This window comes from Lonchura striata, chromosome 1 (genome assembly GCF_050655825.1).
Source record: "Lonchura striata isolate lonStrDom1 chromosome 1, ASM5065582v1, whole genome shotgun sequence".
NCBI lineage: Eukaryota > Metazoa > Chordata > Aves > Passeriformes > Estrildidae > Lonchura > Lonchura striata.
The window spans coordinates 79267873-79283527 of NC_140703.1; the positions used below are offsets into that span (position 1 = coordinate 79267873).

General features: G+C 42.2%; 2 protein-coding genes across 7 annotated transcripts in view; one reads left to right on the plus strand and one right to left on the minus strand.

The window, feature by feature from the left end:
• Nucleotides 1-11978, minus strand: part of LOC146768734 (uncharacterized) — a 28669-nt gene extending 16691 nt beyond the window's left edge. The window contains exons 1-3 of the mRNA XM_085588461.1: nucleotides 11842-11978; nucleotides 10532-11347; nucleotides 9675-9771 (exon numbers count right to left, since the gene is read on the minus strand). Of these exons, the coding sequence (XP_085444587.1) occupies nucleotides 9687-9771; nucleotides 10532-11347; nucleotides 11842-11978 (1038 nt within the window). The 3' untranslated portion in view covers nucleotides 9675-9686. The remainder of the gene's footprint in view (nucleotides 1-9674; nucleotides 9772-10531; nucleotides 11348-11841) is intronic.
• The window catches only part of FARP1 (FERM, ARH/RhoGEF and pleckstrin domain protein 1), a 200425-nt gene continuing 195601 nt past the window's right edge, over nucleotides 10832-15655 (plus strand). For 4 of the 6 annotated variants that reach the window (XM_021530281.3, XM_021530283.4, XM_021530284.3 and 1 more), the window contains exon 1: nucleotides 10832-11155. The gene's annotated coding sequence lies outside the window, so the exon portion shown is untranslated. Of the gene's footprint in view, nucleotides 11156-11686; nucleotides 11984-15655 lie in introns of those variants that run through there. The other 2 variants (XM_085581574.1, XM_021530282.4) reach the window with 2 other exon arrangements.

Consider the following 15655-nt stretch of genomic DNA (forward strand, 5'->3'; position numbering starts at 1 on the left):
CTAGTACAGGTCCTTTCCCTTCTTGGTTATCAAGAAGATGTTTGTGTTGCTTCAAGGAAGAACATCTCTCAGGACAGCTTAACCTCTGTTCAGAGACTTGGAGGAATGGGTTCAGTATTGAGTAGAAGTCATGGGATTTTTTCAGGAAAAGGCTTCTACAGCATCTTCTCTGATGCAAAAGAGAAATGAGGAATGGAGGCCTACTTGAAACATGAAAGCTGTGTTTCCTATCTTTGACTACTAAATGTTAACTTCAGCCACAGTACAGTTATTCTAGTCAAAATCTAGATTTATCTCTTGAGTTTTCAACCACTTTTGTGTATCAGAGTATTTGCTTTTCAAAGGTAACATTCTGTTCCTCACAGCCCACAAGGCCTAAATGTTTGGTCTTTACATTTGTCACAAGTTTACAGGTTTTGCTCACTGAATTGACTCTGATCTTTTTAATTACGTGGTAGAGAAGCCACATCACCTCTCAGCGTTTCTGAGCCTATTTAGGAAATCAGCATGGGAGTGGCAGCCTGGGATATCTCCTCCTGATGAGCAAATGAATGATGTTCAGTGCAATTGCTCACCACCCGCTGAGCGATTCCAGACCCACTTTCCTAAACCCAGATCAGTTACCCTTCCAGGTAACTCCCCCCCCTGCAGTTTATACACTGGCCATGGCATTCTGTGGTATGGAATATCCCTTTGGTTAGTTTGGGTCACCTGTCACAGATATGGTCCCTCCCAGTTTCTTTTGTGTACCTCCTCATTGGCAGAGCATGAGACAAAGGGGAAAAAAGTCCTTGACGTAGGATAAACACAACTTGGCAAAAACCAAAACATCAATGTATTATCAACAACATTCACATTCCAAATCCAAAACACAGCGCTGTAACAGTTACTGGCAAGAAATTTATGACACCCTAGCTGAAAGCAGGAGATGCTGCAAGGCTGGAGTTGGTGTGAAATTCATTTCTTTGGTTAAGAGATAAGGAACTGCAGTTTCTGCTGTGGGGAGACTGTCTCTATAACTCTGCAACAGATCATTTCCTATCATTCCAGTTCAGACCAGTGATAAACTTTCTGCACATTTTCAGGAAGCAAAGGTAGGAGTCAATTTTGACTTTCATGATTTTGCTTTATCACTCCAAAGGCTACCTATGACCTCAGTTCATGTGCAGAGAAATTTTTGTGAATGCTCAACCATGAAATCAGAATGTCTTTTGAGTTTAGTATTGCTACCACTCTAGGCTTTAGAATAACTTGTGCTGATGTAACACTAGATGCAGACAGGTATGTGTAGTTGAATTTCACTTACTTGAAGAGGTTTGTTGTTTTTTCAGGGTTTGTTTTTTGGGGGGGGTTTATGTTTTTGTTTTGTTTTTTTTTTTGGGGGGGGGGTTGTGTGTTCTTGCTCCCCTGAGGCACCAGATGAGCCATACTCTGTGATGGAATGGAATTTTCTTCCAGAAGAATGGGGAGGGTACATGTCAGCAGAACTTCCTCAAAGGACCCCAGGAGTATATAGTGAAGTATCCCCAATTTAATGGTGACTGATGGGAATTAGAACTTTAACTTCAGTCAGTTTTACTCTGAAGGTTGTTACTTGCCTCTCATTTAGCCAACACCATTACCACTGCTTGCTACCTACTGCAGATGGCCAGTGTCTTCTGATGGTGGGTAAGAAGTAAAAAAGAAAGGGGATATTTCTTCAACTTACTATTTCTGCACTAAATGTGTGGCTGCTTTTTTTCCTATGAAGCAACAAGTTTTATTTTAAATATATCTGAAGTACAATTTTTCATGTAATATGTGCTGTTAACAAAATGCTGTTCCTTAATAACTGCTCAGGCCTTGTGTATTTGTCTTGTGGTGATAGGATTTGCCATAAATTAAAAGGTTTAATATTCAATTCATATACTATCTTAAAAACCAATGCTTATCTTTCAACCAAAAAAAAGCTTGGAAATGTGAATTCAGATCAGTGAGAAATAATGTAACACAGGATATTGAATCAGGGAAGCTAACCTTGCCTATATTACTTGAATTAAATTATGCAATATCACCATTTTTAAACACTTGCAAATAAAATGCCAAGAGACAGGTTTTACTGTGAAGTTTTGTCTGTTTAGAGAGTTGGTATCCCTGGAAAACAAATAAACCAAAAGTGACACCAATTCCCCCTAGATTACCAATTTTTGTCAATAGTTAGTGTGAAGAATTGTGTGGATTCAGTGGTTGTTTCAGCCATTCTGTGCTCCAGTTAAAGCTCTTTCTGGCCAGTAGATGGAGATGAAAGAAAACAAAGAGAAAGCGAAGTGTTAAATCAGTACAGGTTTAGCCAGGTCTTCTCCCTATCCGTATTTCTCCTGTCATTAAAGAGTGTGAATAAAGTACATGCCCATGGATAAATGTCTACTTGTAAAATGAGACAGCCATAGCAACTTTCTCCTTGCAACCTTGAAGCCAAACTCTATTTGGAACCTGCCACTTCTTGTCCTCGGGATAAGGAGGAACTTAGTTTCATTTGGGATGCCTGTCAGTCTCTGGGAGCAAGCTAAAGGAATGGCAGCTCTGTAGATGAGCTCCTGAGGCTCTGTATTAACATTAAAAAATGTGGATTCCTGTCCTTACAATGAGTAAAAACTTAAAGACTTAGCTGGAAGTGGCAGTGTGGTGAGAACACACATTTCAAGTGCAAAGCTAAAAAGGGTTAAGTGGTAAAGAAGTTATATTAAATTTTGAGAGAGGATCTTCATCTGCCCTTGTTGCTATTAAAATACTGTGCCATAGTTATTTATTATCATTGGGGGTAAACAAAAAAACAAAGAAAAGGCCTCCACAACCTCAACCTCCAAGCTGTTGGAATTAGACTCTTCTCATCATTCTTATGCCAAACTGAACTCTTAAGTGTTTACAGGACAGACAGCAGGGGAGTAGGTAAATCAGGAGCAATTCACTGTTTCTCATAACACAAGACTGCCCAAAAAAAGTATGATATAGGATGTTTAAAACCAACAGGGTTTTTTTCATACACTGTAAATTCTAATGGATGTGTCTGGAAGTCAAAAATAGATAATTAAAACCAATTATTCAAGGGGATGTGAATGGTTAATAAGCAAGGTGCTCCTGAGGAAACTACTTGCTCAAGAAGTCCATAAATAATTGGCTGTCAGCAGCTGGAAGAGTAGGCTAGGAAAAGGATTATACTACCTTTGTTCCATTTGTTGTTTTCTTTCCCTAAAGCTCCATTACTCCATCTTCTGTCAGACACCCAGTTCTCTGACCAGGCTTCACACAGCCCTCTGTACACATCTTTCTCTACAGCACTCCTCACTTTCCTCTCACTGAATTTGCTTATACAGATCAAAACTCACAATCTTTGCATGGGACTTTGGGAGATAAAAATAATTGTTCACACAGCTCATACAGGATCAACTAGAGCAGGAATCACCTTGTGTAAAACTTCTCAGTGCTAATATTCATGGAGATACTTGCTCTGGTCCTGAGAAGGAAAAAAAAGTGGTTTTTTACCTTGACACTAAATTCTAAATAAAAGACAAAAGAGAAATCTATAATTAAGTACAAACATAATAAAAATCTCTATCCTTTATTCTCTGCACTGTTTTGAAGGAGATAATTGATTGGTTTTGTGTATTCAAATATGGCAGATCTGAAATGCTAAATATTTGTAGTTTACAGAAGGATCTAAGTACAGTAGAAAGTAAGGCATGTGGTGAGACTCTGCCTTTCCTAGTAGAAGATTAAACCATTTTAATATTTGGGTGGTTTTATGAGAACTGCAGCTCTTTTGTTACTGATCTGCCTCTTCAGGATGAGAGGTGACAGCAGGAAATAGGGATTAAGATTTCCTCTCCAGTGCCGGAGGGAGATGTGGCACAGAACAGATGTGTGATACCCAATGTTGTTATCAACTGCAGAGAAAATATGGAAGGAACAAATTAAACAGGGCTGGGCTAAAGCAATTGGAAATATCAAAGACAGGACTGCATTTCAGAATTTAAAAGCATAAGATAATAGGGAGCTTCTTTTTTATAAAGAAGAAGTTAAATTTACTATGGGCTATTTTTACTACTCCTGATACTTTAATAGAGTTCCTGGGAACTATTCTGGTTAAGCTTGTCCCATTTCAGCAGAGTTAATTCAGTCCAATTCTATATTAAGCTCATGTCCATTTTGAAATCTAGTACTTAAAATTATATTTGTTTTTTCTTTTGGTTCATTTGGAAATACCAAATGGTCACTAGAGATAACCTAGATATTTTTAAATGACAATAGTTTCCTAGAGATTACCAATAAACCAAAAGTGATTGCTTTCTGTATTTCATTGTCAGAGTAAACCATGAATCTCATGTTTAAAATATTTATAGAGTGGAAAACTGCACAATAAACTGGAATCCTATGGGACACCAAAATGCTGAGGGGAATAAGATATATATGGCATGCAGACCACTAACTGAGAAAACAAAAAAAACACACTAGTATTAACAAACATAAGAGATTTTTTTCCTCTTAAGTAGGGTGGGAAATTTATCTAATTAGAAACAGTTGTAATGAATTTTGACTCCTTATATTAGGTGGAAAAAAACAGGAATGGGAAAAACTCATACCCTATGTGCCTCTGACCTGCATCTCAGAAAATGAAGATGCTGTAAACAAAAAATTTTCTATGTCTGTCTTCAGCATAGAATCAAGGAAACAGGACAGCCCTCATCACTCACACTTAAAAGCTACAGGCAGAGACACAGAACAGGTTAAAGAACATCTTTGGCACTGAAAAACCAGATTTGGGAGGAACATGACCAACAGTTCTGGACAGTTTTGTCAGCAATTTGATGGGAGATGATGGGCAGAAAAGTGTATGTTCAATCAATATACCTGACCTTTTAGGAAAAAATTCCTTCTTCCTTTTGAAAAGAATCTGTAGTAGAAAATAGACCGTGTCATTGTAGATGATTTTTCTCATCAGTAAAATGGAAATGATGCTTCATATTTTTTTCATCTAAGTTCTACTTCCTAGAGCAGTTGTTTTGTTTGCATTCATTGGAATTTTATTTCTGAGGAAAAAATATAATAAGCAGAAAAAAAATGTTTTTCAAGTCTCTAATGGTTTTATTTTATTAACCACGGATTATACAGATCTTGCTAAGCTTTCTACAGTGAAATGTTATTTCTGTAAATTATTTAATGCTTTTCACTTTCAGAACAGAAAGTTTCACAGATCCCTTTTGAAGAAGGAATTCACTAATTATGTTAAGCACAGATAGAAAATTTATGATCTTGTTTCTCTTAATTCTGTTATGTTTTTCATGTGGGACACATAAAAATTACCACCCTGAGAAAACTGGACTTCTGATCTGACATTTAGGAATGGGCTGATTTTAGAGGCTGCCTTCTGAACTAGCAAAATCATACGCTGCATTGACGTTTGCTTTGACAGGTTTTACAGTTGCTCCCCACAGCCAGATTCAGATGTTCTAAACACTAAAACCCGAGAATGCCACAATGGAGAAGACAATAACTAAGCCACCTGTTGTAACTACCCGTTGTAAAAATAAAACGTCTGTCAGCCAGCATGAAATCAGAAAGGACCCATGGGAGATCCTGAATGCAACAGAGCGCCAGATAAGGCTCCCCCACCACTACTTTGAAGTGGGGATTATCCCAGAGGGATCTATTCAAACACACTGATGTGTTCCAGATGTATTCCCTTGTAGAGGGTCACAGCAAAAATATTGGCGGGAAGTGTTGAGGAGAGAAGAGATTTATTGTTTTCATGGGAATCTTTAAGTCTGATAATGCTAAAAGCCATGTTTAATGTCCTATATTGTTCTCCTTTTCATATTTGCAAGGAGACTCATTTCAGCTGTGTTTAGTCACGGTATAAATTCTAAGAGGCTACAAAAATGGGGTGTTTTTTTTTGGTTTAAAACCATACTTTTATCAGTCCAGGTACTTAAAAGGTTCTTTTTCATCATACAGTTAATTGGTTTCAAAATAATTTAACAAATTTAGTTGCACTTTCCTCCTAGAAAAGTATAGCATTTTTTGTTTCTCTTTTGTTTGTTTCATTGTTTCTTTAAACAGATAAACAGTTTGCTCTGTCCAAAATTACAAAAACAATGGAAGAGAATGAACTATGGTGCTGGGAGTTCTACCCTAGGTTCTGAATTCTAAAGACACATTTCCATTTAAAACAACATATTTCATTTTCTTCTCCAAAGCAGTATTGAAAGATTAATGTGGTTAGTTTGTATGACATCTTTTGAGCTCTGCTAATAGTTTTTCTTCCCCTTATCACTTCTCTCTCCTCACCATGACAGAGTTTCTGATGGAAATACTGGTGTAGAATATACATTTTATCCTGATATTCAGTGTTCTTCTTCCCTTCTTTGGAAGAAAAGGTGAAAGTGGATTGTAGGAGAGGAAGCATGAATATGAACAGCAAAATGATTTTTTTTTTAAATGTAAGAAACGTCTGTATTTTTCCTTGGCTATTTTTTTTTTCTTGAATGTTAGTATGTTTGTTATTTTATAAATTATTATTTTATCGATAATTATTTAATTTTTTTTTAAATTTACACTGCAGTCGTTGACAGTTTTGTACATTAATCAACACTTTGGAAATGTCAGTGTCATTTAAAAACAAACATTTTTTCCTAACTTGGATTTGTAGATGGGAAAAATCAAGCAGCAAAAAAGTATAAACTGATGCAGTCTGTGTAGTTTTGAGAAGTATAAATTGTTAATGAATTTCAAATGAACATTCTAGCTCTGAAGCTTCAGGGATGATTCCTCTATGAACTGTTGCACTGTTGATGATCTGAGCACAGATACACAGCTAAAGTAACACTCATTATCCTGAAACAGGCAAACTGGATAACACAAGGTAAATATGGCAACATGCAACTGAGGTGATGTTGTCTGGTGTGCTGAGGCTGGGGAGAGAACCTTGTTACAGCTACCTGACATGCAAAATTCTCTTTATATAAATTCTTAGGGACTTGGGAAACTTGCAAACACCATTAAAAGGCTCTCTCTTAATTCATTATATTATACCTTTTGAGCAGACAGTAAACAAAATCTGTTAATTAGCTCTCTCTAAGTGTTTGAATGGTTTCTTTTCAATGTTTGAGTATTTCTTTCACATGGAAATCCTGAAATTTGAGCCTAGAAATTCACTCCTTTGCCAACTGGCTAAATACTTGGTTTTTTTCTCAAAAGTTAAGACATGGTCTACTGCTAGTACTATACACTATTATGAAAACTGTAAAAGACCACTGCCTCTAGCTATAAGTTGAACATTGCCTTGAAATGTAGAAACAAGACACATTGCTTCAACATTAGTAATCTTAACAGAATAGCCAGGGGTAATCTTAACAACTGACGATTTTTAATATTTTGAGAAGACATGGAAAAGAATATATTGCAAACAAAAGCCTTTGAAATGTAGAGGGAATCCTGAATGCTACAAAATGTGTAATAAAAATAATGCTGGAAGATGGATAGTTCTGTTACGTTCTTGCACTGAAATTAGCAAAAAAAAGATGAGTTACACGAGTTAACATAAATGCATAAGAGAGCCTAAAAGTGACAAATCAAATGCCATAGGTTTGCAAGAATGAGCTCCAAACCACATTTATGCAAGAACACACTGATAAATCCAGCACAGAAGTATTTGCTGAAAGTGTCTTTTGAAACAAAATTCCAAGCTCCAGGGAAAACATCTGTGGAATGTTTTATGAAAAAGAATTACTAGACTTCTGAAATACATGGATTTCAGTCTAGGCATCATCTTAGCTTCTCACCTTAATGAAACATAGAAAGACATGAACTCAACATATACTGTAAAGCAGTTCACAAAAGAGGCATAGATTTTAAGGCCAGAAGGACCACTGAAGAGTCCAGTATGACCTTAGTGTAAACCAGACCAAAGAACTTAATCCAAATACTTGATGTTTGAGTCCAGTCATTTAGTTAGACAAAGCGCAGACAAATTCCCACATGGGAGGAGAAAACGGAAATTGCAGGTACTCTGCCTTAACTGCCTGCATACCTTCTAGAGCCTCACAACATACAGGAGAAAGTGTCCATGAAAAAATAACTGAACATCATGCCAGGATATGAGAGATATGAGTAAAAGTGAAGGCTTTCCAGAGATCTGTATTTGTATTCTGTTATAGCCACTGCTATTTCTTTCCTAACAAGACAAGGCAGAAGATGCAGAGATGCAGTCTCTCAAAATGACAGAACCCTTTTAACATACTTCTCTCATTCCCTTCCTTTTTCTTGGGTTCTCCTTTATCTGGTAAAGCAGAAACTAATAATCTGAAATACAGTTCCAGCTCTTCTCTTTGTCAGTGGATGTAGACAAAGCTTGTCTGTTTTCTTTCAGAAACATGAGCTAATTAGAACAATTTTTCTAATTTCAGTGACTTTTTAAAAACAAAAGGCTTTTCTCTCAAATTATCCTGTTTGATGTACCAACAAATTCCACATCTTATTCAACAGGGAAGAAATGTATCCCAGTGTGCTACAGGAAACTAACAGCAGCAGTGAGTGCTTTTCTCACCTATCACATCAGAAGAGTGCAAGATGCTGCCACTTGCAATTTACAAGATAGAAATATGTTTGAGAGAAAGATTGCCGTCTTCTCAGATGTAACTCCCTAGTTGTCATTGACAGCCTTCAGAAGACCCAAGAATCGAAGGGTTGAGTAAATAAACACACGCAAACTTGCCCATGGCTCCTAGAGAAACGCCCAACACCTTACCAACTTTAAGGTCACCATTCAAGAAAGTATTTCCCTGTTGCTTTTTGGAGCTTGGTAAGAAATGGTCAATAGCTGCAAGGCAACCTGTTACTTTTGTTCAGTGCCCAGAAATGCCACTCAAACTTGGAAGGCATTGAAGATTACATCATACATTCGAATTAGATTACAACAACTCTTTTGTTAGGTGTGAATGAGGCATTAGCGATCTGGAAGTGTAGATAAAAAGCACCAGGAAATTCTAAATGTTAAGTGCTGCCACTCTTGAACAAGGGTTAAAGCTGCTGACAAAGTAAGTACTTGGGAAAAGACAATCTTTTTATTATGTCAGTGTTTTTAACTAGAGTTCCTATGGTCACGCGCTTGGACTAGCTGGTCCTCATAGGTCCCTTCCAACCAAAATACTCTCTCCTCTTACTCTATTTCTACTTCATTTGCACTCTACATTGTCAGAATGAGATATCTTGCTTCTGGATCTTCTACAGACAGTACATTTTGCATGGATTTTTTTTTTTTAAGTTTTGCGGGAAATAATATATTTTTCAGGTATTGAGAGGTAAAGGCACTTTCCAGCTGTTAACTCAATAATGAATGCAATTTTAATTAAGGTTTCAGGGTTGACTAGAGAAATTAAGATCTCTTGATCTCATGAGGTTCGACGGCAAATGCACTGAGATATTTGTAGTGAGGTTTGTGCATAGAGAGGCAATGCTGTTGACAGAAGAGGATTTTGTCTTTTGGAGATTAAGCAAGACCAAGGCTTGGACAAAAAAATATAGAGATTGAATATAATTTTTTTTTCCCTCCTGTGATTAAAAACTAGATATAGCAGCATGATTCCTCAAATAGCCTTTAAATGCTAGTTGCTCAGAATGGTTACTTTACAATTACATACCTAGTTTACTGCTCACTCCTGGATCACTGAGAGAACTTCAAAGTCCTGAAGGGTCTTCCCTGCATCACTCATTCGTGCGCACCTCCCAGTCTTCCTCCTGGAAAAACATCCCATGAAAGACCGGAGAAGGCTTAAAGAGATAGATACACGCTGTAACTCTTCAGGCATGCAAATGTAAGGGGGTGATTTAAGAGCTGCTGTATGCAGACAGCTCGGCTGGCCCTAGGTGTGACAGCGTTTTTGCTGAAACTCCAGATCTTCTGTGAGGGAATGCAGCCTCTGGAGGAGGCACGCACCCAGCCCTGCCCTTTGCCTGCTCCCGGCTCCTTTCTTCTGATGTACCGAAGACTCGTGAGAGACAGAAGCCCACATTGCTTCTACTGGTTAATCTTTACTGATCTGTGTTTGTCTAACGAGGACGAAAATAGACTTTATGGCAAACTAGTAACCGTAAATGTGAATACAGTTCACACCCCTAGTCATTTGGTTTCTCCGGCACCTCAGACAAGCACTTGGGACTAAAATGAGTGTGGAGAGACGTCTCCCTGCACATGAAGCACCGCTCTGTTCTCCTGATGCCTGGCTCCTAAAGCAGAGCTGGGGTACCCATTAATGCACAACCCCTGAGGCAGTGTCCTGGTTCCTGCTGCAGGACCCGCCTACTTCCACAGCCTCTCGAGCGTCGGCGAGCAATTCCCTCTCCGAGGAAGGGCGGCGGGGCGCAGCCCTCCTGCGGGGTGTCCCGCTGGCCGCCTTCGCCCGATGGTCCCCAAAATGCACAGGAAGGGACAGGGACCCTCGGGGCCTCGCCCCCATCACTGCCCCGGGGCTGCAGCCGGGGTTAACCCTTCCCTTACACCGCGGCCACCTGGGCACTGTTCGTCCCTTCTGGTGCCCGGGAGGAGGAGGCAGAGGAGATGTGGATATCTGGAGCCCCCCCGGCACCGCAGCGGCGCAGGGCGGTGGTCGCCGCGCCTCCGCCTCTCCGGCTCGGGCCGCCCGGGCAGCGCGGCGGGGCCGGGCGGGCCGCTGGCCGCGCCGATCCGAGCGGCCGCCGCCGCCCGCGAACGCTGGAGGGGGCTCTCGGCCGCCTGCTCCCGCCGGCGGCTCCCCCTCCGGGAGGGGGCAGGGTTAGGGGAGGGAGGTGCAGCCGCGGCAGAGCGGCGGCGAGCGGCGTCCAGTTCCCGCTGCCCCGGTCCGCGGGCGGCAGCGAGACCGGCCCCTCCGCCGCCGCCTGCCTCCTTCTCCTCCGCGCCGGCCCGCTGGGCTCCCCCCGCTGCCAAGCCGGACATGGCGACCCTGCTCCTGCGAGCCCCTCGCTGTCCTCCTCTCCGTGCCGCCGCCGCTCCTGCCTCCGCCTTCTCCTCCTCCCCGCGGAGCTTTTAATGGCTCGGACCTCCGGCGGCCAAGCGCGACTGCCCCTGCACCAGCCGCAGCGAGGAGAGCCGGCGGGAGCCCACGCCGCCCCAGCCCCGCGCACGGTAAGGGCGGCACGGCAAACAATGGGGCCGGGCGGGAGCGGCGGCGGGTGGCGCCCGCCCCCCGGGCACCGCGGCCGGGCTGCGGGGCGAGCGGCGGGACCCGCCCGCGGGGCGGCCGGCAGCGGCGGCCCCGAGCGCCGCCCCGGCACCGCCGCCCCCTCCTCGGGCGGTGACAGCCCGGCGGACACCCCGCTCGGCCCCGCGTAATCCCATTAGCGCGGGTAATCCGCGGGCAGGCTCCGCACAGAGCGGCGCCCGGACCGCTCGCCCTTCCCCGCGTCCCCGGGCTGCCGCGGCCGGGCGCAGTCCGGGCGGCGGCGAGGGCGGCAGCGCAGCTCCGTGCCTTTTGTTTCGCTCCGGGCTGGGACCCGGCCCCCGGTCCCGGCGGCGGGGCGGGAGCCCTGGAGGGACGCGCGATGCCGGGCGGAGTTGTAGGGGCGGCCCGGGGAAGGTTTAGCCCAGCCGGCAGCTGGCGGGGAGGTGCCGCTCCGGGGGGCGTGCGAGGGCAGCGCCTCCCTCCCGCCTCGGTTCGGGACGGGACGGGCTCCCGCTCGCTCCTGGCCAGGGCCACCACCTCGGGTTTCCCGAGTGGCTGCAGCCGCCCGGTTCTCCCTCCCTCCCTCCCTCCCATGCGGGGGTGCGTAGAGATGCCTCTAGCCTGCTGCTCTCGGCGCCTCTGCCATCACCTTGCCCGTGTCCAGGCTGGCGAGGTCGCCGGTTTCAAACCGAACGTTGCCTTCTTTTCGTTATGATCAGCCTCAGCCGGGAACCGCTGGGCAAAGTTTAGCGTAAACTGCAGTTGATTTCCAGAGCGGGAGCTCATGTGCGGTAGGCCTACTGAGCTTTTGTGATACGGCTGCTTTCTCTCTTTTTAAAGCACGCGTAAACTCCGTGGAGTTCATTTAAAGTTAGAGGATTTGCTTGATTGCCGGCATAAAATTACTGTGTAGCATATCTTTTTAGGTCACAGCCTTCTTACCTGGGTAACCTTCAAAGTGATCTGTCCTTCGAGAGTGGAAAGGTGATTGCTGTAAAAGAACAGCATCGATTAGCTGTTCTGTTATTCATATCTCTCAGATACCTTGACTCCTGCTCCACATTGCTTCCAATTCACAGCAAGCAGCTGATATTGGAATCAAGCCAAGAAAAATAAAATTCTGGACAAGGTCAGTTAAGAAAAGCCCCAAAAGTTCTCTTTGAATTAAGATTATCTCTTTCCTCTACTCTCGGGGCTGGCGGACAGGACGGGACAGGACAGGACGGGAGCTTTGCGCTGCCCGTGCTCACCCTGCCGTGCACATGAAGGACTGGGCTCCTGGTGATGCCAAAGGAGAGCTGCTCATTTTCCCCCTTTTGCCCTGGCCTTTTCCAGTGTCAGAAGTATCGGTGCTCAGCAAAGGGTATCAACTCTTGTGGCTCAGGAGTCCCACAAAATGTTTGTGCTTTCCGATTCAGAGCTTCATTCTCTTAGATACGGTTTTGCTCCAGGATTTGGCAGATTCTCCTTTCCTTTGCAAATAACAAAGATGAGGGTTATATGTAATATATTGAATTACGATGGCTATTTTTGAAAGCTTAGACGTGGCTGTATGGGTCCAAACATGGCGCAAATTCTTTTATCCCCATGGAATTAATTTCAAATGTAGAACTGCAGATCCCTGTGGAAGGGGTAGTTGGCAGTAGGGCCAGTTTGTCATCATGGGAAGGGGTAGAAAGCTGTATTTTTCAGCTTGTTTTTTGTTTTTTTGCACTATCTTGTGCAGTCAGATTGCTGTTTTTCTGCACTCTGTTTTTTGAAAAAAACAAACACACTAGGAAAGTGGGCAAAATACTCAACAAACAGTGATGTAGAACTTCAAAAAGTCAGAAGTTGGTATGAGATTGAATATGTAATATCCGAGCTTGACTTTTATTTAATGGCTGGACTTCAAATTGGATTTTTTCCTTTTATTTTTTTTTCCTCCAGGTTGACAGGGTTCATTAGTCATTTTTTAATCAATATATTTTAACATGCTACTTTGTAAAGTAACCAAAAAGTTTGTAACCAAACTTTTTGAAATGAAACTGTAGAAGATAAATGACCTAGGGGGAAACACCACTTAAATGTGATTATTTGAAGCAGGAAAAATAAAGACTTGCCCTATGGGATGTATTTCTGCATTAAAATTCAGATAGAGAATTCTGAATTTATATAATTGCTCAGTAAATTTTCCCTGCTGATTTTTCGGTTAATTAAACTTAGCAAAAAATCCAAACTTCCACTTAAAAAATTCATGTATGATTGTAATTAGCAGCTCTTCTAAAAAGAAAATATATATTAAAAAAATCGACATTGATGAATACAAGGCTGCCAGTTCTGGCAGCTTTTTAGATAGTGTATGCTTCATGATGGAGCTATGCAAAAGAAATGCTTCTCTGGTTTGAAATATCCTTACATGAAGTCTTTACTTGTTTTTGGGCATGCTTTTCTTAAAGAGACTGACTGCTGTGGAGACTCCCAAACTGTGATGTGTTAGGGCATGAACTCAGGGAAGGTGGTCCACAGGAGCGTGTAATTTTCATAGTGTTTGCAGGGACATGTTGGTTGTTGGGCAGAGAAATCCCAGGGCTAAAGAATCAAGTGCTTATGGCCAGCTGAGCACATCCCCTCAGGTTTTACAAGGCAGAAGAGAACAAAGTTGGCTGTTCCTTGCTTGTTGGTGGTTGTCCTTCCCTCTTTCCTCGAGACTGGAATTCGAAGTGCAGGGCAGTGCTCTGACCTTGGCCTCCCCTCTGCTCCATCTGGGGAAAAGCAGATCTTGCATCTTGCTGACTGCAGCAGGGATCTGCATCCAGAACTTCCAGAGGTTTGACTCAACTCGTCTTTTTAGGCTTACGTTCATATTTAGGAAGTATTTTTTGTAACTGTAGGATTGGGTTACAAGCCCTGATTATATACATAAACGAAGCTCTCAGTGGATGTTTTCAGCAGTTAAACCTCTGTGTTTTTAATCTTGGTTAAATTCTAGTGCTGAATCAATGTATTAGCCTTGCACTTTTTGTGCTGCACTGTTAGCATTAGGGACTAAATTTACTGGGTTTGGTTTCTGGTTTGATTTTATTGCCCCAACTGTTTTTTCATGGTTCTTGTCTGTGCCAGTGCCCTTATTTTATATTGGCTTTTTTAGAAAAGCATGATTAAAATGCTGTTTATTGAATTTGGGTCCACCAACTAGTTCTGCTTTTTCTGTTCTTCTTTTAGAAATTGGCATGTTTATCTTAAAAGGCCCTTTCCAGACTCAGTTTCTTGACTTTGAAAGGTTACAGTTTGTGTATTTTCTTTCTTAATATTTTTCCCTTTTTTGTGTACTTTTTTGACTGGCTGAGTAGATGCTGAAGTTTCTAATTTACAGATGGACCACTGAACTCAGGTGAGTAAAGAATGGCTTGTTTTTCTAGTTGAAAAAGGACAGAAGACTAATTACAGAGGTATAAAAGGTCATCAGGCTCAAGTCAGCTTTGAATTTGTGCAAAATGTCAGTAAATTTGGCCTGCAGAAATGTAGGCAAATTAGACAGTTAGGTCAGTCTTTGTGGGTTGTGGGCACTATCTTGTTTGTCATCAATTGCAGCATGATGAGCTTTCTGACCTTATCTGTAATGAAGTAGACTTGATTAAATATTATGAGAAAGGAAAATGCAATATGCCTTTTGGGGGATTTTAGAAGCAAGGGATGATCCTTTGCAACTACATTTCTTTTTCCTTTATTCTGGAAATATAAATTGAGGAGATTGTTCCTCATGCTTGGTTGTCAAAAAGGACTTAAAGAAAAAAAAAAAAAAGAATGGCGTCTCTGTTAGCTGGTACTCAGATAAAATGAAGCTTTGTTGGTGAAGTTCAGGAAGGTGTCAAAGTTCTGTTTTCTGTTGATCTCATGTGGGAACTGATTTTTGTAGTGTGCCCTTCAGTGTTACACAGTGAAGTCTGTACAGCAAAATCTGGTTTTGTGTCACTGTAGAATATAGAGAAAAAACTTTCCAACCCATGAAATCTAGGTACTGAGGCTTTCAGGAGAAGATTTTTGTACAATACCAGTTTGTTACTAGACATGAGGAAAACAGGAGGGTTGGGTGATATTTTGGTGTAAGGCAGGGTTGGTGTTTGCAGACAACATTTTCTTTCCCAGATTGTAAATTTGGTGTAGTGGTAAAAGCCCCCTGGAAAGTGGGAGGCTGTGTCTCTGAGATGCTGCTTCCCTTACTGGTGATGCCTTGCCTATGCTCTGCTCTGGTGCTTACCATTAAAATCAGGTTTTTGGCATCAGCACTGGAGGTTGCTGACCCATAGCACAAGATTTATCAAATGAGCAGCAATGTTAACAATGACTTCAATCCCCATTTCCTTCCAAATATGCTATCCTGGGGTGGGGAGAAATTAATGGTTTGGACCTCGCAGGGTGACTGAATTTGCCATAATGGAAGTATGTTAAGAAGCTGTTACACTCCCATTTGACATGTATTC